We start from the raw sequence: 25,296 nt of genomic DNA, 5'->3' as shown, positions 1-25,296 counted from the left end.
TTTAACAAAAACTATATTGTTTAGGCTGTAAGGCAGCCGTGGCAACTTAAAAAGAATTGTATTTATGTATATGTCTTAAGGATGGGTTGGTATGGGGAAGTCAGCTTCACCAATACACTAGGAAGTGGAAGGCAGGAATCACACATCTGTTGAGGACCTACTATGTGCCAGTTGTACTATGTACCAGAAGTACCTACTGCTAAGTGCTTTACATGTAGTTTAGAGGTGCTAACTACTTTATATTTAGGCATATACTTAAATTTTGTATATTTACACAATTTTGTTTTGAATACTTTATATAGGTGATGTCACTGGAGACCAAGACTGACAAGTTGGAAAGTATGTGGGCATTGCAGTCAGTCCTGGGTTTGGAGTTTAGTTTCTTGGTTGACAAGCTGCCTTACTTTTGGCAAATTACATATATTCTTTGGCCTCAGTTTTCTCATCTGTAAAGTGGGAATAGTAACAGCCACCTGTTAGGGTCACTGTGGTACCTTCCCCAGGCAATTCTGAGAAGCAGACAAGGCTGAGAACCCCTGATACCAGTGGTCAGTATTTGTTCCATTTTATAGATGAGGAAACCAAGGCTCACAGAGGATAAGTTAGTATAATGCTAAGTTATTCGTGATCACACGGCATGCCAGGATTGAGAGCCTGTTTTTTGAGTCCAGGACCCTTGCTTTTTTCAGTACGGAGAGTCTCTGCCTGAATACAAGGGAAGCTGAAGGAGCTTCACCTCCACATGGTTGCCCAGACAGTAGGCAGCGTGGCCGGGGTGGAGGGGTTAGGCAAAGAGAAGGTGGGCTCATGGAATCTAGGTCAGTGGTTCCCAGACCTGACTGGGCTTCTACATCACCTGGGGACTGTTTAAATTATAAATCTTCAGGGGACACCCTAGCCCTACCAGATCAGAATTTCTGGAGCAGGGGACCCAGGATCATGTATCTTTAGAGTCAAGCCCAGGTGATTCTGCAGCTATTAGTCTGGTTCAGGTACTTGGACCAGCTTCTGGGAACCACCGAATGCTAACCGATGTCCTAAAATGATCAAGCGATTATATCCCAGTAGAATCCTGGGTGCCTGGCATGGGCACCGAAATTGACCCCTAGAACTTGTGCTCTGGCACCTTGCTTTAAGATCTTTGGTGTAGGACCTGAAGCCGACTCTCACTCTGTCACTGAGCATCTGGACTTTGAGGTCATCTCTATAGGAAATGTCACGTTGGCAGACCGCTAAACAGAAAGGCTTATTTGTTCCTCAGAGCTGTTGTTCTTCCTTCTTCCCCCTGGAGGTTCCTGCCCACTCAGTCAGATTAGAGCTATATAAACAAGCTTGTACTACTAAGCTAGCACACGTCTTGTAAATCTTTTTTCCTGAAGTGCTTAACATTGCTGATGTCAGAAAAAAAAAAATCCATTGGGTTTTAATGGGCTGAGGCAAACAATGTGAAGTTGATACAATATGGAGGAGAGGAGATAACATCAACAGAAATTCTTATTTGGCAGCACAAATATTCAGACTATTTTACAGTCAGGCTTTGATTACCTCTCCTGCTAGATATTTCCCTGAATTGGGTTTTGAGAGCTAGACACAACGAGGGGCAGGCATGATGTTTAAGGCTGCATGTGACGGTGATCTCAGTGGCACTGGAGTGTCACTGCAGCGGTCTGCCTCTTAGTTGTGAGTCCGGATCACCAGAGAAACTTGTTAAATCCCTCAGTAGGGGAAGGGTTTCTCCAAAGATTTTGATGCTGGTGGCCTGGGATTTCATGAAACCAGACGGCTGGTCAGTTGCTACATTCATTCTGCACTAGGGAATTTGCATGCTTTATTTTATCTCCTCTTCAAAAGCAACTTTGCAAACTAGAGAGTTCTCATCTTAGGTGAAGAGCTGGAAGTTGGGGGAGTGTGGGGAGGTAGTTAGTTGCCAAAGGCATAGCCAGAGCTGAGATGCTATTTCCTATCTGACTTCAAAGCCCCTTCCTTTTCCACATTATTGAGGTCCTTCCACCTGCTGGGCTCAGCATTGTTATCTGCTGGACCCTAGGCTCTGCTTGCCCCAGAGAGGCTGACATTACAAAGGAAAATAGCTGGCAGTTGTTGTAACCGCAAGCTACAAATGCAACACAAGTTTGGAGTAAATTGCAGTCCTGATTTGCAGGAGCTTTACTAATCAGAGTTTGAGTCATAGGCGCTCAATTGTTCTGTTATTCACAGGGTCTCTCCTCACTCTACTTTCCATCCTCCCACATATTCCTTCTTATCTAAATTGCTCATGGATAGAGCGCCTGGGTGGCTCAGTCGGTTAAGTGTCCGACTCTTTGATTTCAGCCCAGGTCAAGATCTCAGGGTTGTGAGATTGAGCGCCATGTCAGGTTCCATGCTGGGTGTGCAGCCTGCTTAAGATTCTTTCTCTCCCTCTCCCTCTGCCCCCTCCCTGCCGGCTTGTGCTAGCACGCTCTCTCTCTCAAATAAACAGCTCATGGATTTCTGAATTCAGGGTTTACCCATACCGATAAACCCTGCGAAAAAGTGTGATTCTGTACATAGGTCTTTGTCAATAAAGAGGCTTCTTTGTGGAGCAGTTTTAATGGCTTGTTATCCAGATGAATGTTCCAGAAGGAGTACACTGCATCTTGGTAGAATCTTATCAGTTTCATCATTCATTCAAAAATATCTGAGTGTCTACTATGTGCCATGCCCTGTTCTAGGTACTGGGGATAGAGGGGTGAACCCCACCAACAAAGACTCCACCCAAGCAGAACTGCCTTTAGTAGAGATCCCTGATAAATGAGTAAACAGAGACAGGTTCTGTTGTTTCTCACCCCACATTTGACTGTTCCACTTAATCTTCTTGAGATCAGATTGGCTTTATGGCTTTTTGCTCTTGGGTACCTACCACTTCTGGGGCTTCAGATGGCCATGCCTGTGTTGTCCCCTAGGCTGGAATGGCCTTTCTGCCTCCCCCAGACTCCTATTCATCCTTCCGCTCTGATCTCAGTTGCCAGGTTCTGCCCTGTGCCAGCATAACGAAACACCCGCAGATTACAATGTCCTGCTTCTGTGGACATGTCTGTCCCCACCTTCTGGACTCTGAACACTTTAATGAGAGCATCTGTGTCTGATTTATCTTTATATCTCCAGGGCCTAGCATGCAGCCTTGTGCGTGGATGCTCCGTGTGTTTGCTCCAAGAAATGTTGAGTCCCACCGCCCCTGGTGGTGGGAGTGGTATTACAGAAATTGCTTCAAGGGGAGGGATGCTGAGTCTGGGAGGGGATGGTTTGCTCCAGCAGTTCTGTGATTCTCTGACGAGTTCAGCATGAGCCCTGCCATGACTGGAGGACACGGGCTAGGATAGGGGCAGTGATGATTAAGGAGAGGTGCTATGGAACATTCTGATGAGCATTTGAGGGAAAGTTAGAAATGTGAAGTTCTGAGGTTCTAGGGCAGAGCTGGAAGGAATAGTTGAAGATGTAGGCTTTTACAGCTGTCGTCCAGCTGGGGTCCAGAGAGGCGGTGGCTTGACCTGGTTGTGATGGCTACCTAATTGCAAATCAGGTGGGGGGACCAGGCCACCCGGTTCAGAAGACTTTCCACTACGCTGGGAAGCTAAGGATAGGGAAGCAAAAGCACAGAGAGGGGAAGTAACTTGCCCCAGATCACACTGCTTGTAAGTGGGGGAGCCTAAATTCGGCTGTGGATCTGCCTGATGACAGACGCCAGCTTGTAACCACTGAGCTACCTGTCTCTTCTTGGGGACTTCAAATCTCAAGCTCGTAACACGTTTTCAGTTCTCCCCTTTGTTAGCTGTAAGCCATGATAGGAAAAGAATATCATTCATGTGTTTTCTTTCTGTTGAAGTGTAGCTGTGTGTTTTCAGGAAAACATTTACATTCTTCAAATATTAAAATAAAAGGCTCTGAATTATTTACTATGTGCATATATATGCAGTACATATAAATAACATGAGGAAGTTTTTGGGTTTTCGCTACTGTGAAATTTAAAACACTCTTATTTCATTTCTATCGTACTTCATTTAAAAATAAATATTTCATCCTGTATTGTAATGAATGAGAATCTAGCCCTTTAATGTCACGAACCCTAGCTTCATAGTCAATGAGTGTAATTATAATCTCCTTACCTGTGTAGGTTTTGCATCCCGTTTCTCTAACATCTGTTGACACATGGGCTGGAAAGTGGTTATATCACTATTTTAGAACTGATTCTTTCTAGACACAGAAAAGTTAAATGACATTGAGTTTCAAAATGAGCTGCTAGAGGAACCAAAAATAGAAGCTTTTCTACTACATACTCGACTCACTGAGATTCCTAACATGGAGACTGTCTGCCAGCCCTTGGTAGTCTGAAGTCCCTGTCCTGGACCATCAGCCTCTTGTAACACCAGAAATATTTCTGTAGGGGACGGCGCGGGGGGTGGGGGGGCGGGGAGAGGGGAGCCGTCTGGGAAAGACGAAAACAGGGCTGACAGGATTGTTTCTAGGTCATTCCCAACCTTGCTGTTATAACACAGTTTTCTAGGTGGGAGATAATACGCTCATTAAAGTCCGAGTGTTCATTTACAAGTAAAGCCAGAAACCCCAAATGGCTCTATTACATAGATAAATGAGCAGACATAAAATGGACTTAATTTTTGTTTTTCGGGCTCTGCCATATTCTGTATTCAGGCAAAGGAGTAGGCAAATAAGTAGCTATTTAAAAATAAAACAGCATGTTGTTCATTTAACTTTAAAAGCCATTGATTGGAATTAATAATCAGCATTGCCATGTAGCACTATATTCATGGAAACACTGACGTTACAGTGTGTGGAGATAAGAGAATGATGTTCATTATCTCTTCATGTAATCTTACTTTTAAAATGCATCTTAATTCACAAATGATGAAGAAAGCAAGCAACATTCAAAGGGTATACTGTGGGCATTTAAATTCTTAGCACAAATGACAAATTCCTGTCTCTTGCCCATCTTCCACCCAAATTTGTTTTTATGGAATGACCTTTGGTACTAACTTATTTTACAATAAAATATTTCCTGAGTTTTTATTTTGAATTGAAATGGCCTTTTCTGTCAAGTATGGTATTTATAAAAGTTTCTTTGATGAAAAGCCTATGAATTTTGTGCAAATAACCCAGGCAGGCTCTTGGCTTAGGGATAACATTTGTATAGGACTTTTATGGCTTTAGACGATGCGTTTGCCCACTCGGTTTATTGGACCCTTACCTGTGAGTACGCTGTGGAATTCACATTTTACTGATGAGAACCATGTAGAAAGAGGCGCCTTGGCGTGGATCTGGGTCCACAGCAGGCATTCAGCATTTTGTTTTAAAAGGAAGTTAACAAAGAGAACCCAATAGGTTATTCAACTTGCGCAAAGTAGCGCAGCAAATACAGTGTGATACCAAGAACTGACCTTCTTGTCTCAGAAATTCCATACGCTGTCATTGTTTCCCTGATATCTTTTCAGGCTTTTTAAAAAGGTCAAATTAAAAATATTTGTTTTACTTAATTGAGGTAAAATTCACATAACATAAAATTAACTACTTTAAAGCCTACATTTCAGTGGCATTTAACACATTCACAGTGTTCTGCATCTATTACCCCAATCTCGTTCAAAAATGTTTTCCTTGTCCCAGAGGAGACCCCATACCCATTCAGCAGTAACCCCATTCCATCCTCTGCCCAGCTGTTGGTAGCTACCAGTTTGCTTCCTGTCTCTCTACATTTACCTATTCTAGATAGTTCATGGAAATGGAATCATACAATATGTGACTGTCTTAGTCTGTTTGGGCTGCTATAACAGAATGCCATAGATCGGCTGGCTTATAAACAACAGAAATTTGTTTCTCATATTTCTGGAGGCTGGGAAGTCCAAGATCAAGGCCTGAGCCAATCTGGTGTCTGGTTCATGGTGGCTTTATTCTCACTGTGTCTTCACATGATGGAAGGGAGCTCTCTGGGGTTTCTTTTATAAGGGCACTAATCACCTCCCAAAGGCTGTGCCTCCTCTTGCCATCCCACTGGGGCTTAGAATTTCAACATGTGCATTTTGGTGGGGACATAAACATTGAGTCCATTGCAGTGACCTTTGTGTCTGGCTTCTTTCATTAAGCGTAACGTTTTCAGGATAAATCTATGTTATAGCATGTATCAATACTTTATGACTTTCATGGGTGAATTTTATTCCATTGTAAGGATAGACTATATTTGGTTTATCCATCCATCAGTTGATGGACTTAGAGTTTTTTCCATGGTTTGGCCATTTTGAATAGTGCTGCTGTGAATGTTTGTGTTCAAGTATTTGTTTGAATACTTGTTTTCAGTTCTTTGGGGTATAGTTGAATTTTCAGTTTATATGGTAATTCTATGTTTAACTTTTGAGGCGTTACCAAACTGTTTTTCGTAGTGGTTGAACCATTTTACATTCCTACCAACAAGTTATAGATGTTCCTTGCCAACACTTGTTGTTTGAGGTTTTTCTTTTTTACTATGACCATCCTAGTGGGTATGAAGTGGTATTTCCTTGTGGTTTTTTTTTTTTTTTTAAGATTTTATTTATTCATTTGACAGAGATAGAGACAGCCAGCGAGAGAGGGAACACAAGCAGGGGGAGTGGGAGAGGAAGAAGCAGGCTCATAGCAGAGGAGCCTGATGTGGGGCTCGATCCCACAACGCCGGGATCACGCCCTGAGCCGAAGGCAGACGCTTAACCGCTGTGCCACCCAGGCGCCCCTCCTTGTGGTTTTGATTTGCATTTCCCTGATAAAATATTCAGATTTTAATGCATAGAATTAATGTGATTAATAGAGTGAGCTTTGGTAAGACAAAATCAACATCAAAATGATTGGCTTCATCTGTCTTCAGAAGATTTTGTAGGACTGGCATAAGCTCACCCCTAAGGTGCATGATTCTGGGCTGAAAATAAAGAACATGTTGCTTTGGGATTAGAATAATATATGTGGATAACAAGACCCCAATTATCCCCTAAACATTTTTTAAAATACTGCTTAAATTAATGAGGAAAAATAAATTCGTCATGTTTTATTTTTGTATCACCTGCCAAAAGATACTTACTTTTTTGCATTGTAGAGCTTTCTTCGTATAATTTTTTCATGTCTTAATGGTCTGTTCATTTATTTTTGCAGCTGAGTGAAGACATCCGGGATGGCTCAGGGATCTGGGGATCAAAGAGCAGTGGGGATTGCTGACCCAGAGGAGAGTTCTCCAAATATGATAGTCTACCGCAAAGTAAGGCCTCTCATTAAATGTTGGGGGTGCTGCCTCTGTGTGTGTGTGTGTGTGTGTGTGTGTGCGCGCGTGTGTGTAGGGTTGACTGATGGTTGACAGCTTGACAAATGTTTTCTGCCTAAACTGCCTTGACGGATAAATGAATATCGTTTTCTTCTCATATGCTCTGATTTTCCAATTCTAAAATTCAAGGAACTTAGGTTTGTCATACTTGAAAAATATGATTTGGTTTTCTTTAAAGATTTTATTTTTAAGTAATCTCTACACCTATTGTGGGGCTTGAACTTACAACCCTGAGGTCAAGAGTTGCGCGGTCTACAAACTGAGCCAGCCAGGTGCCCCTGAATTGGTTTTCTTTAAATGCAAAGATTGCCTAAGCAATGCAGGGGGAGCTATATTCTCCTTCGACGTAAAAGCCTTTGTGTAACATTTATCAAGTGATTGTTTTTGAACCCATAGTCGGTACAAGATCTGGTCTAGATGATGTGGGAGATACAGAGGTATGCATGTATTAGATGGTTACAGTGGGTAGGAGACGTAAGATGGACACAAATAACTGTAATAATCTAAGTGTTAATTTCCATAAGAGAAGTGCAAATAGAGTGTTATATGAAATCAGAGGAACAGGTGATTACTTCCAGGCTCAGAGGCCAGGTGTGGACTGGTGGAGGAGTGGTCTTTGAACTCCGTTATAAAGGATGGGTAGGACTGCTTTCTGTGGAAAGCAGAAAGGAAGAACAACATTCCAGGTAGTGAGATGCGTTCAGCAAAGGGAAGGAGCTGAAGAAAGTGAACAGCATCCAGAACCAGTGAGCTTGGGGGCGTAGCAGACTTACATGGAGTAATGGAGGTAAGATTTTGGGAAGAGTTGGGTGGAGCCATATTTTAGAATGTTGAATCATAGGCAATTTCATTATGAAAAACTTTTGTGCTAGGAGTTGTAAAATTAATATCTCTTTGGGATTATGAGTCTTGGCCTGTGTGCCACGTGCACTGTTATGGAGGCAGATTCGAGACTCTGGGGGTGTGGGGGGGATTGGTATTTCTGTCTCTGTGAGAAAGGTAAGGAGGACACTAATCTAGCAAGGGAAATGCCTCTCAGAATTGAGTGGAACTGAGCAAAGGGATTAAAGAGTCTGAATTAAAAATGACTAGGAAACTGAATGCATATAGAATTAGGAAGGGAATAGAGAATCAAAGATGACTGTGTTTTGACCTTGGGTTATAGAAAGACATTGATGGTATTAATTCAAATAGGGATATTTGGAAGAATGTCTTAAAGGAAGGAACTACGACACATAAGTTTTATTTGTGCACATGTTGAATTTGAGGGAATAACTGCTTCTTATTAATATACCTTTTTAAGGCTTGCATATTTGTGAAAATTTAACCTAACTATATAACATATTAATAAGGAAAATGAGTTACTGTGCATTCATTTTACAAATATTCGAGTTGTCTGCTGGGTTCTGTGTATTCTGCAAGACTTTGTGTTTGATCTCTGCTAATCACATGAGCAAGGTTGAGCTAGATATTCCTGGATGACTGATATGGTGAATTTTTCTCTTTCCTTATAAAGATAGAACTCAAACTAATCTTGCTTTGAGTATCAAATTCCTTAATCCTTTGCTTTGTAAGAGAATGCTTAGATAACCCTTCTCTAACAGAGATGCCTGTTAAGTTGTAGTAAAGAAAAAAAAGAGATTAACAGGGTGAGCCAATTAGTGAAGCATACAGAATAGAAAGATATTTATTCATCATTACCTTCTTAACCCACCCCATGCTGGGAAACCCTATGCCCAGCTCCTAGGAGCGTGAGCTTTGAAATCAGACCTAGGTTAAAATGATTGCAACTCTACTACTTCCTACTGGTGTGATCTTGAGTTTTTTTTAACTTCTGTGAGCTTCAGTTTCTTCATTTTCAAAAAGAAAAATAAAAGGTGGGAGGAAGGATAGTACCTGGTGGGGTCATTATGAAGATTCATTTAGATAAAGTAAATGAGGCATTTCACATCTTACTTTGCACGGAGTGGTCCATAATGAACGTGTCTTTTCTTTTATCTTAAGGCCTCATAAAGACAGTGTGTCATTTGGAGAGGAAATAAAAATGTATAAATGTTGGTGGCATTAATAAGTTGGCTAAAGTATATTCATACAGTGAGTTGTATTTTAAGACACAGGTAAACAATACAGTTATTCTTTTTTAATTTAAATTCAATTATTTTTATTTTGTTCAGGAGATCGTAAACCCATGGGTTATTAAAGGTTCATAGGAAATGTAAAGGTCATGCAACCCAAACACCTTTCTGGTATTATAAATGTTTGGTATTATGTTGAAAGGAAAACTCCCTTCAGGTTTGCGGGAACTTGATTTTTACTTTTTAGGTGGTAGGAGAGGACTCTTTTTTGGTTTAATTTAGGTACAAAGTTGTCGATTGCTGTAGTTCTTCAGAGATATGACTACTGGCCATTTGGTTTCTATATTGGAAATATATCTTGCTTACTTATGACAAATTTGTGTGTGGGGCATGCATGTGTTCATGTTATTTGCTGTATTAGTTAATTGCTATAAAAGGGATATTGCATCTGTTCGATCTATTAGAAAGAAGGCATTGCTTAGTATGGATCTAGGACCTGGAATCATTTAAACCTAGTTAATTTGACTAAATCATGGTTGTGTTTCAACTGTGGGTTATTTACCTAGTTCTCTACTCGCAGTGCTGTAGACCAGCCATTGGCTACAACCAATACAACCATTATTGCGGGACACTATCCTCAAGGTGTCAGTAAAGATTAAACCTTGAAACCAAGGTCAATTCAAAACATTTACTATGGAAGTCCTCTTCCATAATGGTTTTTTCAAGGTTGTGAACTCTAAAACCAAAACTTTTTTTAGAGGTCTACAATAGAAATTTACATTAAAAATTATGCAAATAGTGTTTTCCTTTTTGTTTTCTTTCTCTTGTTTGTTGTTTCTTACTCATGTAGGATGTTTTTAGCGTGAAGTTTTTGCTTGGATTGTGTTGTGTTGATTCAGATGCTGACATTTAAAAAGCCAAATCTAGGGAAATGGAGCTTTCGGGTAAACCTCCGAGCAGTAAGTGGGATGATCATGTCCGTGATGTTGTTGTGACTTTTAAATGCCATTTAGGATGGTAACCTCCTGACATATGAGTAATGATGGGTGGGTTTCTTAAGCCTACACTCTCAGGATCCTTCTCATTTTCTTTTCATGTTTTCTGTGTCATTAGCTGTGAGAAGTTGTACTTTCCCGAGGCATGATTTATTTATTGAGTTGAATAGACTTTCTAATTTAGTTTTTCATCCTTCACATTCACAGTTTGGATTGGAGGTGTGTATGAAAAATGTATTGGTCACATTAAAAATCTATTTAAGAGAAAACCTTAATTATTCATTAAGTCACCCAGACCCTGTTAACCTTTTTTATATTCTTGGATCCAAAGGATCCTGGGTCACTGAATTGTCCAATGTAGGGATGATATTTGAACGTGGCTGAACATCAGATCATTTACGGCTGTTTTATAAAAATATTGATCCTCAAAGGATCCCCTTCACCAAATTATTTTTGTTTCATAGGTCTGAACTGGGTCCTAGGAATCTGAGTCTTATTTTGTTTTTTAATATTTTAAAAGATTTTATTTCTTTGAGAGAGAGGGAGGGAGGCATGCGCAGGGAGGGGGTGGGGCAGAGGGAGAGGGAGAAGCAGAGTTCCCACTGAACAGGAAGCCTGACACTGGCCAATCCCAGGACCCTGAGATCAGGACCTGAGCCGAAGGCAGACACTTAACCAACTGAGCCACCCAGGCACCCCCTGGGAATATGAGTTTTAAACTCTTCTCAGGAGAATCTGAGTTTGAAACACGCTTATTTAGTATCTTGTACAATATCCAGGTAGAGTACACATGACAAAGTAAAGGGAAAGTTGATGTTTTGAAGTGAGTTTTTGATTTTATAATTATTCATAGATCTTTCAGATGTAGAAGAACCAGTCTCCTGTCATGCAATTACAAGTAAGGGATTTTAGTAACATCCTCATTTTTTAAAAATTTTATTTCTATTTATTTATTCATTTATTTTATTATAATAATATTTTTTTATTATATAATGTTAGTCACCATACAGTACATCCCTTGTTTTTTATGTAAAGTTCCATGATTCATTAGTTGCGTATAACACCCAGTGCACCATGCAATACGTGCCCTCCTTACTACCCATCACCAGTCTATCCCATTCCCCCACCCCCTCCCCTCTGAAGCCCTCAGTTTGTTTCTCAGAGTCCATAGTCTCTCATGCTTCATTCCCCCTTCTGATTACCCCCCTTTCTTTATCCCTTTCTTCTCCTACCAATCTTCCTAGTTCTTACGTTCCATAGATGAGAGAAACCATATGATAATTGTCTTTCTCTGTTTGACTTATTTCACTTAGCATTATCTCCTCCAGTGCCGTCCATGTTGCAGCAAATGTCGAGAAATCGTTCTTTTTGATAGCTGAGTAATATTCCATTGTATATATGGACCGCATCTTCTTAATCCAGTCATCTGTTGAAGGGCATCTCGGCTCCTTCCATGATTTAGCTATTGTGGACAGAGCTGCTATGAACATTGGGGTGCATATGGCCCTTCTCTTCACTACGTCTGTATCTTTGGGGTAAATACCCAGTAGTGCAATTGCTGGATCATAGGGTACATCCTCATTTAGATGAGCAAACTGAAGGATGGAGAGAGTGTGTAACTTGCATAGGTAACTCAGCAGTTTCCCCATGAGGCCATGATTATGTCCAGGTAGCCTGACTACCCCTGTTGATGTCCCTTCCACCGCCATGTTATCGACCACAGACTATCACTGCCACATTGTTGGGGCTCAACAGACATTGGATGAATTAAATAAATGAAAATACTGTGCAGCTGATCTTTGCTTTTCATGCTTATTCTCAGAGACTTGACTTGGTTAACTTTGAACATTTGTAATGCCAAAGCTTCCTTCTGCTTGTTGGTGCTCTTGTTTCTTGGGTAAAGATTTTCTAAAATGTTTACTTTCTTTTATAAACTTAGAATTCTTTTGAGTACAAGTAGGTTGCTTTCCAATTTTGTTTAATTCTCTGAGTGGTGTTAATAATGTCTCTTGAGAAATTTCCAACTGGACTGGTAATTTGATTTGGTAGAATTCTGGGCAATTAGATGGTAGTTGGACAGAGTAAATTGTAGCTTAACTTGACCCAGACTTGGGTCATGAGGCAGTACAGTGTGATGGAAGATGCCAGACAGGGAGCAGAGAGTTCGGGATATCTGACCCCAACTCCCACGCTTACTGATTTGGTTCTCTAGATGGGCAACTTCATTTTCCTAGCTCTGCTTCTTATTTTGATTTCCTCCGCTCTCTTTTCTTTTCCTCCTTCCTTGCCAACCACAGAATACTTCTTACACAAAAAGAATATATTCCATGTCCACATAAAGTAGAAAGAAGCATGATAAAATGAACCCTGTGTACCTAGCAACCACTCAGCATAATAAATAAAATATTACTTTGGCTTCATTTCCTTTTCTGTAAAATGAGGGGACTGGACTAAATATTGTAAACATACTTTTCTGCAATAATTTACAAGTTTCATTCTCTAAGTTTTTAATCATTTAGAAGTTAATTAACTTTCCTGATGTCAGAACAATGTTGTGAGACTGTAGACATGCCTAAGGGTCTTTTGAACTTTTCTGGAAATATTTTAAACAGTCCTACATAACCTAAAGTGGATTGAGATAAAACCTAATGTAGTTAGGCATCAAAAGAAAAATTGTACTTGTAATGATTTAACATTCAACAGTTAAAGTATTTTCTTGGTGGCGATGTGTTTCTTTGGCTCACTAGTAACATATAAGACTTTTGTACAGGTATCATTTAGTGGTACTGATTGTAGGTTAGACAGATAGCAGGAACAGTGTTTCAGTAGTAGCACTGGATTCTGTCAGTAATACATAGTGTTAGGGATGAATTAGAAGTCTTAGAGAAAGAAGAGAAAGCCAATGTTCTTGTAAGTCATTGCTGGCTTCCTTCACTTGTTAATTTCCAGTTATTTATTCCTTCTCTGTTGGAATTTGGGTCTTGCCTCTGTGTTGCCCTGATACTCCAAGGTCACTTTCCCTAATGTTCTAGGACCCTTGCAGTTCTGGGTAGAAGTTGCTTTAGGCATATTTCCAAAAAGGAAATGTAGCACTATTTTAGTTACACAAGCAGTGGTATGCAGCAAGAAGGGGAAGAAATCTAGCCTGGAAGAGGCAAGCCTGATGAGCAAGCTGGGAATAGGACATTATTTTGGAATTCATGGAAGGCAGTGGTAGTGGCCAGCACAACTGAGAGTCAGGGAACCTATAGATACTGGTGACCAAGGCACAATGAGGCTTAGCAATAATTTAATCAGCAAATATGCATTGAGTGTCATTTGCATGCCAGATGCTAGGAATCCAAGATGAAGTCTGTGCCCTGATGACACCTGTAGGCTGATGGGCAGAGATGGGTAACTAGGCAACTGCAAGAGGCAGTTGGTAGAGGGGAGCTGAGGAACGTGGAAGGAGGTAGAAGGGTCACGAAGTCCATATCAAGAGAGAGGATGATGATGTCATAGAAGACCAGAGGATTTGGCACCTGCCTTAATTCGTGAAAGATGAATAGGAATTAACCTGGCAGAGAGGGGGGAAAAAGAAGTGTAGGAGGTAGAAGGACTACGACATGGAAAGGGACAGAGTTGTGATGTTATAAACTTTCTGGGAACTTCAAGTGGCTGTTTTCTTGGAGCTATGTATATGTGACGGAGGTGGAGAAATAAAGTTGGCTGGGGAGATTAGCGTTGGATCACAAAAGACCTGACATATCATGCCAAAGATTTAGGACATCATGCAGGTATCTTCTCTTTGCACCTGCACATCCACATTCTACCCACCCCCCACCCCCCATGCTGCTCCCTGCCCCCAGGAGGTAGACTCATTGGCAGGGCTCTTGGGATCTCTGGCTTTGAATCAAGTTTGGTCAGTAGAAGCCTGGGGAGAGATGGGAGGGAGGAAGAAGAGCAAAGCCAGGGCGTTCCTTCCTGTGGCTCCCTCTCTGTAGAGTCTTGCACTGCCTGTGTCCCTTGACTGAGGGTCATTGTTCCTTCCAGGGCAGACTGTTCTCCTCTGGGTCCTGATACCCTTTTCTTCTCCTCATCTTTTTTGGGCATTTGGGTGGCTCCAGTTTGTATAGTCCTCTATTGCTGTATAACCAATTACCCCAAAATGTAATGGGGTTAATTGGCTTAAGCACATTTATTATGTCATAGTTTCCATGGGTCAGTAATCTTAGGTGGGTCCTCTGGGTCAGTGCCGCTCACAAAGACCACAGTCAGGATGTTGGCGGGGATTGCAGTTTAATCTGAAGGCTCACCTGAGGAAAGGCCCACTTAAGCTTACTCATGTGGTTGTTGGCTGGATTCAGTTCGAGTGCTGTGGGAGTGATGGCCTCAGTTCCTCACTAACTATTGACTGGAGCCACTCTGAGTTTCTTGACAGGGTAGCTTACAACAAGGCAGCTTGTCTCATCAGAATGAGCAAGGAAGAAGAGGCAGGAAGGGGGGTGGTAGTGGAGTTTTACTCCTTTGTAACCTAATCTTGGACATAACATTCCATATCCTTTCTGTTAGGAGCAGGTGATCAGGTGAGGGGTTTACGTATAAGTTAGGGGTTCCTGAGCGTTCCTTGTGGTTCTCCTATACTCTGCCACTTCTTTTTACTTTGTCTTTTTTGAAATAAATCTTTCTTCAATTGTCTTACGGGTGCCATCTGTTTCCTGACCAGTCTCTGACTCATGTAGACATTAACCCCAAAGCAAAGGAAAGCTACCGAAACCTTGTTTTTCTTCATAAGGAAAGTCACCACAAAAGAGAACCCGAAGCTGGGAAGTCATATGGTCGGCGTGGCGAATGCACTTGTGCAGAGAGGGTGTGAGAGAAATGGTAAGATTAGTGGGCAGAGTGGTTTGGTGATTTTGCAGGGATTCAGGTGAGGACAAAATGATGTCCCTGTTAATGGCAGTGGTAACGCAGGTGAAGGGATGTGCCTGAGAGCTGTTTAGGAGGTACAACCAACTGGATTTGGTGTCTGATAAGATGTGGGTGGATCTGAGGGGAATAAGGAGATATCTTTTCACCAGGTTACACCTGGGAAATGTCAGAAAGTCTCCTGGAACCAACAAAATTTTGAACCAAATAACTGTAGAGCTGGATTGCCTGCCCTTCTCCTCCTTGTGTGCAGAGAAGTCAAGTGTCGTGGAAGGAGAGTGTAACTAGGCCAGGGTGTCTCTCAATCAACTGTGGCTGCACCACTAGCTGACTTAGGGCCGTGCCCAAGTTGTTTTTGTTTTGAGTCTAGTTCTGCCATTTGTGAAGTGAGGAGTTAGCTAGTCTAGGTGATCTCGAAAGTGCTTTCAGCTCTGACATGCCAGGGCTTTCATAATCTAAAATAAAGACATCCACATTTCTTTGCCTGTTTACTCTTTTTATAGCCGCCTTTGTTTTCTTTAAAATTTTCTTTTTGTTATTATTAGTATTATTATGTTATGTTAGTCACCGTACAGTACATCATTAATTCTTGATGTAGTGTTCCATGATTCATTGTTTGTTAACCCAAGCAAAACTTTAAAAAGTCATGTAAGTCATTATGTTTCAAACAAACGCTTTTTGGTCTTGAACATTTAGGGCTTCTTTTCTTTTTTCCCAAGGACTAACTTCAGAGAGTATTCTGGGTAACTAATTTAATTGTTCAATCTGCATTTTGAATTCCTTTCATTAAGTATTTTGAAGGTTTTTTATTGCCTTGGGAAAAAACTGTTCTGTTTCCCTTTTCCCCTAGGATTGGAATTGCCACAGGAAAAGCTCCCCATCACATTATCTTGGTTGGCAGGAGACAGGAGTGTAGGCAAGTCCCCAACCAGTGGTATCAGTGTCCGCAGATGAAAGGCATGGTATTTTTAGTGTCGAGAACAGCTCAGTGTGGTTTAATATGATGTGTTTCCACGAGTATAGCTTTCTAATTTAGAAAGCCTTTGGTGTGTTCAAGGCTTCATTTCATTTTTTTCCCATTTCTCCCCCCTCATTTCATTTCCAAGAGTCTAAGATTTTACATTTTGACAATTTATTACTCTCACGATTGCCACTCCTTTGCAATATTCCTACATATGGAGAACTTGAATGGCCATAGAGTGAAGTCCTCATTCTCAAGATTTTGAACAAGAAAAACTAAAAGCCTACAGATACCTGTGAAGGGAAAATAAATGTTTCAGTTGTTGTAGGATAGGAGCATTATTTTTAAAAAACACAATTGCCAATAGAAATCAAAACTGAAAATGGACAAGTCTTTTGATCTGCATTCTCATTTCTAAAAATGTATTAGAATAAGGGAATGGAAAAAATATACAAAGATAGACATATAGATATAGACACACATTCATGCCAAAAGAATATTCATACCTCTGTGGTAAATAACATCAAAAGATAGAAATCAATCAAATATTTGTTGAAAAGGAATTAAATAATCATAGGGGGATAGGATTTATATTTGGAATGACCCCCGGGTTAGGTTACTGGGTCCCTGTTCTGGTAGACCTACTAATTGCCTTGAAAGGAAGTTGGTTCTTGACATCCTAGGATATGGTCCAATTGAATATTCTTTACTTTTAAAACCCTACAGGACTTCACCATTTTTGTAAAAGTTTTGTCTTATTTGCTAAATACAATGGTTGTGTAGATTTACTAAAAAATTATTGTTTTTATTGCTTTATTATTTTCTACATCTCTGTGCTTACTTCTGGGATCATTTTTCTTTTGTCTGGAGAACTACCTTTAGTATTTTCTTTAGTGCAGATCTGCTGATGCAAGATTAAGGAAGATAATAGGGATTTATTGCTACCCCCTCTACACTGGATACTGTGCTGGGTACCGCACATACACTGACTCATGTAATCACCAGAATGGCTTGTTAGGCAACTGGCGGATGTCCTATATTACACACAAGGAAACAGGATCAGAAGGAGTAAATGACTGGTATTGAGATTTGAATCTGGGTTTGCTTTATTCTAAGTTTGTAATTTTTTTAAAAGAAATTAAATTACATAGAAAAAACAAAGAAGATCTCAAAGTTGTAGTTAATTATAGGAAGGTTGGTGTTGACAAGATGGGCTTACACAGGGGAAAGGAATTTCAAGAGAAATGACTTGAATTGCGTCTTTAAGAAAGGGGAGGATTTTCTGTAGGAAAAGCCAAGAAATGATTCTAGGTGATGGGAGTTGTGGAAGCAAAGGTATGGTGATAAGAAAACATAGATGTACATAGGAGGTAGTGTATTTTATTACACTAAATCTAGGCGATGTGTCTGGTGTAATAATAGCCTTATATTTCATATGGAGAACCTGAAGCAAGAAAACACTAAGCATTTTTAGTTCTGAAACTCACATGGTAAAATACTGGTAAAGCTGAGCTTTCTGCTGACTGATTTTCTTTCTTTCCTTTTAAAAATTAATTGTTTTCCATTTTAAAAGTAATAGTTCGTTTTTGAAAGAATATATGAACTATAGAAAAAAATATCTCACATATTCCTACCATACAAACATGACCACAGTTAACATTTTGGTCTACTTCCTTCCAGGCTTTTATTTTATATAAGCAGTGTATATATATTATATTAGTGCACATATAATATATAATATTCAGGGCTACCCTGAATAGCCAAAGCAATCTTGAAAAAGAAGAATAAAGCTGGAGGTATCCTAATCCCAGATTTCAAGATACACTATAAAGCCGTAGTAATCGAAACAGTAAGGTACTGGCACAAAAACAGACATGTAGATCAATAGAACAGAATGCAGAACTGAGAAATAAATGCACACGTACGTGGCCAATTAATCTATGACAAAGGAGGCAAGAATATACAACAGGAAAGATGGTGTCTTCAGTAAATGGTGCTGGAAAATGGACAGCTACACGCAAAAGGATGAAACTGGACCACTTTCTTCCACCATACACAAAAATAAACAAAGCGGATTAAAGACCTCAATGTGAGACCTGAAACCATAAAACTCCTAGAAGAAAGCATAGGCAATAATTTCTTTGACAGTTGTAGAAACATTTTTCTAGATATGTCTCCTCAGGCAAGGGAAACAAAAGTAAAACTAAACTATTGGGACTATACCCAAATAAAAAGTTTTTGCACAATGAAGGAAACCATCAACAAAACAAAAAGGCAACTGACTGAATGGAAGAAGATATTTGTAAATGATATATTAGATAAGGGGTTGTTATCCAAAATATATTAGAAGTCATACAACACAACAAAAAAACCCCCAAATAATCTGATTAAAAAATGGGCGGAAGGCCTAAATAGACATTTTCCAAAGACATACAGATGGCGAACAGACGCATGAAAAGATGATTAACATCACTAATCATCAGGAAAATGCAAATTAAAACCACAATGAGGTATCATTTTACACTTGACAGAATGGCTAGGCTCATAACCAATAAATAACAAGTGTTGACAAGGATGTGGAGAAAAAGGAACCTTCGTGCGCTATTGGTAGGAATACAAATTGGTGCAGCCACCGTGGAAAACAGTATGGAGTTTCCTCAAAAAATTAAAAATAGAATTACCATATGAGGGGCGCCTGGGTGGCACAGCGGTTAAGCGTCTGCCTTCGGCTCAGGGCGTGATCCCGGCGTTATGGGATCGAGCCTCACATCAGGCTCCTCTGCTATGAGCCCGCTTCTTCCTCTCCCACTCCCCCTGCTTGTGTTCCCTCTCTCGCTGGCTGTCTCTATCTCTGTCAAATAAATAAATAAAATATTAAAAAAAAAAGAATTACCATATGATCTGGTAATTCCTCTACTGGGTATTTACCCAAAGAAAATGAAAACACTAGTTTGAAAAGATATATGCACCCCTATGTTTATTGCAGCATTATTTACAATAGCCCAGATATGGAAGCAATCCAAGTGTCCATCCATGGATGAATGGATAAAGAAGGTGTGGTATATGTATCTGTCAATCATATATCTATGATATATCTATGTATCTATCATATGTCTATCATATATGATAGATATATGACAGAATATATCATATATATATATGATAGAATATTACTCAGCCATAAAAAGGAATAAAATCTTGCTATTTGCAACATGGATGGACCTAGAAGGTATAATGCTAAGAAAAGAGGTCAAATACCATATGATTTCACTCATACGTGGAATTCAAGGAAAAAACAACAAAGAAAAAAGAGACAAAACAGACTCAAATATAGAGAACAAACTGGTGGTTATCAGAGGGGAAGTGAGAGGATGGGTAAAATAGATAAAGGGGATTAAGAGTACACTTATCTTGTTGAGCATTGAGAAGTGTATAGACTTGTTGAATAACTATATTGTATGGCTGAAACTAATATGCATGTTAATTATACTTCAATTAAAAATTTAAAAATTAAAATATATATTAGCCTAGTGGGTAATCATAGAGTATATACTATTTTATGTTTTCCTACCATATCCTGAGCATTAGTCTGTGCTACAATGTGTTGTCATAATCATAAGTTTTAAAGATTGTATTATATTCCAAGTAGATAATGCACTGTAATTTAGTTATTCAGTTCCTTGTTATTAATAGCAAAATTTAGAATTTCTAGGTCAGAGGGCATGACCTGTGTCATGACTCCTGGTACGTATTGTTTTCTGGAAGGTCAGTATTAGTTTCTGCATGTATAGGCTGGCCTTCCTTGGGTTGCTGTTAGTGTTCATTGTACTTAAATAAGAGGATGAGAGGGATGCCCGGGTGGCTCAGTCGGTTACGCATCTGCCTTCAGCTCAGATCGTTCTCCCAGGGTCCTGGGATCGAGCCCTGCGTCAGGCTCCCTGCTCAGTGCAGAGTCTCCTTCTTCCTCTCTCTCTGCCCTTCCCCCCAACTCATGCTCGCTCTCTTTCCCTAATAAATAAATAAATAAATAAAAAAAAGAAAGAAAGAGGGTGAGGGGATCTCTAATAATTAGGACTAGAGTATTCTTTCCTCTCTACCTCGAAACCAGATTGCCATCCTAATGTCTGACTGGCTTTGCAGCACCACCCTTCTCTGGAGAGCCTCAACGCCTGGGTATTGAGAAATTTTCAACTTGGAACCTTTCCAAGCCTTTTGCTATTTTATTCTCTATTTGTTTTTCTTAAGCAACTAACTAAATAAGAATAACATTTCAACCTCTTTCCACTCCCCACCCCCTGCATTTTTCCTGCCCATACCACCTCTGCCTCCAGTTTAACCATGGGGTTGCTTCTTATATTTTAAAGCTAAATACAAAAGCACAGTTCTGAGATGCAGCCAAGTTCTGCAGCCAAGTTTGAAGAATAAAACTTTAAAACAGCTCTTCTGTCACACACTTGCGAGGGGAGGCAGGCTTTGCTATAAATAAGGCACATTCCATTTCTATCTCATCCTTTGCAGCCCTCTTGGATAATGCTTTTTGTATATGACTGCAGTGTTCTCTTGCTGCCCACTCACCCTTTCAACCTTCCCTTTTATATCGCATTTTATTTAAGCGTTCAGTACTTCTGGAGTTTAGGGACCCGCTTGAGAGAGGAGTAGAAGTTTCCTTTCATTCTCCAGGGTTAAGTGTACTGAGATAAAGTGGCTGACTTGTGAGAAACTACATTTTATCTGGGACACTTTTAGCAGCTGCTGTATTAGTTTCCTATGGCTGCTGTAACAAATTACCATAAAATTAGGGGCTTAAAACAAAACAGATTTATTCTCTTACAGTCCCAGAGGTCAGAAGTCTAAAATGATTTGGCAGGGCTGTGTTCCTTCTGGAGGCTCCGGGGGAAAACCCATTTCCTTCCTTTTTCTAGAGGCTGCCCAGTTTTCTCAACTCACGACTCTGCATCCCTCTGACTTTCTTCGGCCATCGTGTCTCCTTCTCTGACTCTGCCCCTCTTGCATGCCTCTTCTAGGAACCCGTGGTCACATGGAGCCCACCCAGATCATCCAGGGTAACCTCCCCATCTCAAAATCCTTAACTTACTCATACCTGCAAAGTCCTTTTTGCTGCGTGAGGCATCATATTCACAGGTTTTGGGAGTTAAGATGTGGACTTCTTGGGGGGGAGGAGGGCATTATTCTGGCTACTACACTATCTTAGAAAAGGGAAGGAAAAATAATTTTGGAATTTCATCTGTTTTTCATAGCTACAGAGAGGGTGTGCCGAAGGCTTGGTTTTCCTTTCAGTGTTTGGCATGGTAGATGTAGGGCGACCTAAATTAAGTCTAGGATATCTCTTTGTATTTGCTAATGCCCCTTTGAAGACCGCCAAGCAGAGCCGTTCAGTGACTAACAGCAAGGATGGGGGTGGGTGTCTTAGTTAAAGACCTTCCTTCCCTCCTTACTGGGTGCTTATCTTAGGCTCTTCGTAGGGCATCGAGGGGAAATGACCAAGCAGATGCATTTTTTTTTTTTTTAAGTAGGCTTCATGCCCAGCATAGAACCCCACATGGGACTCAAACTCACAACTGTGAGATCAAGACCAGAGTGGAGATCACGAGTCAGGCGCTCAACTGGCTGAGTCACCGAGGTGCCCCTGAGCAGATGCATTCTAAATAAATGAAGGAAAACCTCCTTTACTATAGCTTCCTACAGTGTAGCTTTGCGACGAGACTGTTCATCTCTAGTTATTTTATATTTTAGAATATATAAAAACTGTGGTGCTGAACAATGCAGTCAATAGACACTTTCCTCATGGCTGCCCGGAGAGCACAGTAGACCGTGACCTCACATTCTTTTTTCAAGCAGTAAGAGAGCATTGACCAAATTCAATCTGCTTAACTTAGGAATGTGCCAGTCTGCTTTTTGACCCTCCTGAGGCCTCTCTTTTCACCATTTTTCATGTTCTGGTGAGTCACGACACATAACGGCAGCCAAAAGGAGCACAGGTGATAGCGTTGGCTCTAGAGCCACAAAGCAACAGTAGGATCCTGGATGCTAAAAAGACTCAAGGCAAATGAGCCCCTCCAAGGAGCTAGTCAAGGAAACAGACGATAACGCCTAATTGTCAGCAAGGGTTTGGAGTGAGCTTTTTCTTTCTAAAATAAATGATTAATATCACTAACTTCACTGCGTTCTGGGGAAGGAGAGGTCAGTAGTTGAAAACAACATCTACCGTGGCTGATGACACGGTACAATTTTAGGGCAGAGTTCAGCAAACTACTTGTGCTTGGACCTAACTCATCCCCGTATCAGTTCTTATATAGCACTTGAGCTAAGGATGGTTTTTACATTTTGAAGTGGTTGGAAAAAATAAAAAAAGAAGCAATATTCCATGATGTGTGAAAATTATGTAAAATTCAGACTTCAGTGTTCATAAATCATGATTTACAGAAACACAACCATGCTATTCATTTATTAGTTGTCCGTGGCAACCACGGAGGAGTTGAATGGCTGTGGCAGATATTGACCATGTGACTGACAAAGACTAAAAGCCTAAAATATTTACTAACTGGACTTTTACAGAGAATTTTACAGCTTCAGCTTTCGGGGACTTGGGGGGGACTGAAAAAGCCTCCGCAAATGTCCTTCCTGGGACAGTATTTCCATAGGAACCGAGACCCAGTGATTCTGCCCAGTGGGAACTCATTTCTAGGAACTCATAGGGAGTCTAGCTGGAGAACGGGTATGCAAGTTAACCCGGAAACCAGGTATATTCATATGATGCTATAAATAATACACAGATCCTGCTATTCACTCCTCCAAGAGTGTCTCCTTTACTGAGGGGTCACAGAGTTTATTCCAGTACTTTATTGAAGAGATTTTATTTGGTTGGTTGTTTGTTGGTTTTTTTTTTTTTTTTTTTAAATGAAGAAGAGCATATTGAGCTGCTGGAAGTGTTGGGCTGTGTGTCCTGAAATATCCCAGTAGGATAAGCGCCAGCTACCTACGTTTCAGATGCAATGTCCAAATGGCTCTCATTTCTCCAGGACCCACTTCTTCCAGGCATTGGGCCAGTGCTTTGGCACATGATGGCTCACACCGACAGCATCTCTGCAAGATCACTGGTGTTATTCCCGCTCCGCCTGGGCGGAAAGGGGCTCGCAGTGGGAAAGCCTGTGCCTACGGTGCTGCTCTAAGTGTGAGGCCACTTCTTCACAGCCCGTGCTCTCTTCTCAAGACCTGGAAGGAGCAGACCACCACTTGGGGAGCCGCTTCATTCTGGTCTTTTCTCTGTGATAGCAGAGCTGTCACAACCTCATAGCAAAATGCTCTAATCACTGAGTTATCGTACTCAGTGATAACATCAACTTCCATCACTTTGTGCGTTGTGATATCTTGACTACTGGGAATAGCGCCACACCAAAGATGGTGCAGAGATCTTTTTGAGATACTGACTTTGTTTCCTTTGGCTCTACACCCAGAAGTGGGATTGCTGGATCATATGGTAATCCTGTTTTAATTTTCTGAAGCTCCTTACTGTTTTCCGCAGTGGCTGCACCAAGCTACTTCGCCACCAACAGTGAATAAGGATTCCCTTTTCTCCTCACCCTCGCCAGCACTTGTTATTTTTTGTCTTTTTGATAAAGGCCATTCTAACAGATGGCATCTCATTGTGGCCTCGATTTACATTCACAGTAGCCAAGATATGGAAACAACCTAAACGTTTGTCAGTGGATGAATGGATAATGAAACTGTGGTATGTATATATAGTGGAATATGACTCAGGCATAAAAAAGAAGAAAACCCTATCTTCTTAGGGATGACACAGATAAACCTGGAGGACATTACATTGAGTGAAGTAAGCCTGACAGAGAAAGACACGTAGTGTATGAGTTCACTTATATGTGGAACCTATAAAAAAAAGTAAAAATGAACTCATAGAACCAGAGAGGAGATGGTGGTTGCCAGGGGCTAGGGAATGGGGAATTGGGGAGATGTTGGTCAAAGGGTACAAACTTTCTGTTATAAGTTGAGTAAGTTCGGAGGATCTAGTGTACAGCATGGGGACGATAGTCAATAATACTGTATTATGTACTTGAAATTTGCCAAAAGAGCACATCTGAAGTGTTCTCACCACACACACACACACACACACACACACACACGAAGGTAGCTATGCGAGGTGATGGTTGTGTTAATTAACTTTGTGGTGGGAAATATTTTGTAAAGTTATATGTATATCAAATCATGACTTTGTGCACTTTATATATGGACAATTTAATTTGTCAGCTATACCTCAATACATTTGGGAAAAAAAGTTACTTTTCATTTTATATTTCCTTCCAGCACCCCATACCCTTCATATGATGCTTGTGAAAGTCATGAGATATTATTTATCTAAACTTCGTAAATAAGGAAACTGAGGCTTGCGTCGGGTCAACCAGCCTTTAGTGGCAGAGCCAGACCTTCTGACCTTGGGGTCTGGTGTCCTGTACACTACTTCCCAGGCCTTCAGCCATAGAGTCATGTCACTTAAACCAATTCTGGCAGAGGACTGTGCTACAGTCTAGGCATATGGTTCTTGGGTTCATCCTCATGGTGGTCACCAACTCATCTCCAAAGACCAGTTTTATATCCTAGGTGTTTTTTTGCCTTACCCTAAAATTGGGACTCTGGTGAGTACGGTGTTCTGCTCAAGCTCTTCTCTTCCTCATTGCCACATCTGTTGCTTGTGTCCAGCCCCAAACCAAACCAAACCAAACCAATAATGGATTCCCATTCATGTTCCTCTTACCACATGGCTCCGCCTGAGGAAAGGTATAATGCATGTGTTCTGCTCAGAAGAAGGCTGAAAAATTGTGGGAAAACACACTTTCAAAGAAGGTTTGTGTTATTTGGGACATAGGAATATAGCATTAATCACAACTGCTGCTTACAGCTGCACAAGTTATTAAAAGAGCTCATTTTCAGCAAATTTTAAATAGTGGAGATGGTTCTTGAGTGCATTTAACAAGCACTCTGTCCTGGTTTTGCCCC

At 40.6% G+C, this 25,296-nt stretch overlaps 1 protein-coding gene across 1 annotated transcript in view; it reads left to right on the top strand.

The window, feature by feature from the left end:
• RGS6 (regulator of G protein signaling 6) overlaps window positions 1-25,296 on the top strand; it is a 548,980-nt gene that overhangs the window by 16,393 nt on the left and 507,291 nt on the right. Inside the window, exon 2 of the mRNA XM_040641698.1 lies at window positions 7,162-7,264. Coding sequence (XP_040497632.1) covers window positions 7,181-7,264 — 84 coding nt within the window. The 5' untranslated portion in view covers window positions 7,162-7,180. The remainder of the gene's footprint in view (window positions 1-7,161; window positions 7,265-25,296) is intronic.

Source organism: Ursus maritimus, unplaced genomic scaffold (assembly GCF_017311325.1).
Source record: "Ursus maritimus isolate PB19 unplaced genomic scaffold, ASM1731132v1 scaffold_25, whole genome shotgun sequence".
Lineage (NCBI taxonomy): Eukaryota > Metazoa > Chordata > Mammalia > Carnivora > Ursidae > Ursus > Ursus maritimus.
Note: the sequence above shows the minus strand (reverse complement) of the source record. Positions and strands in the feature narration are given on the sequence as shown.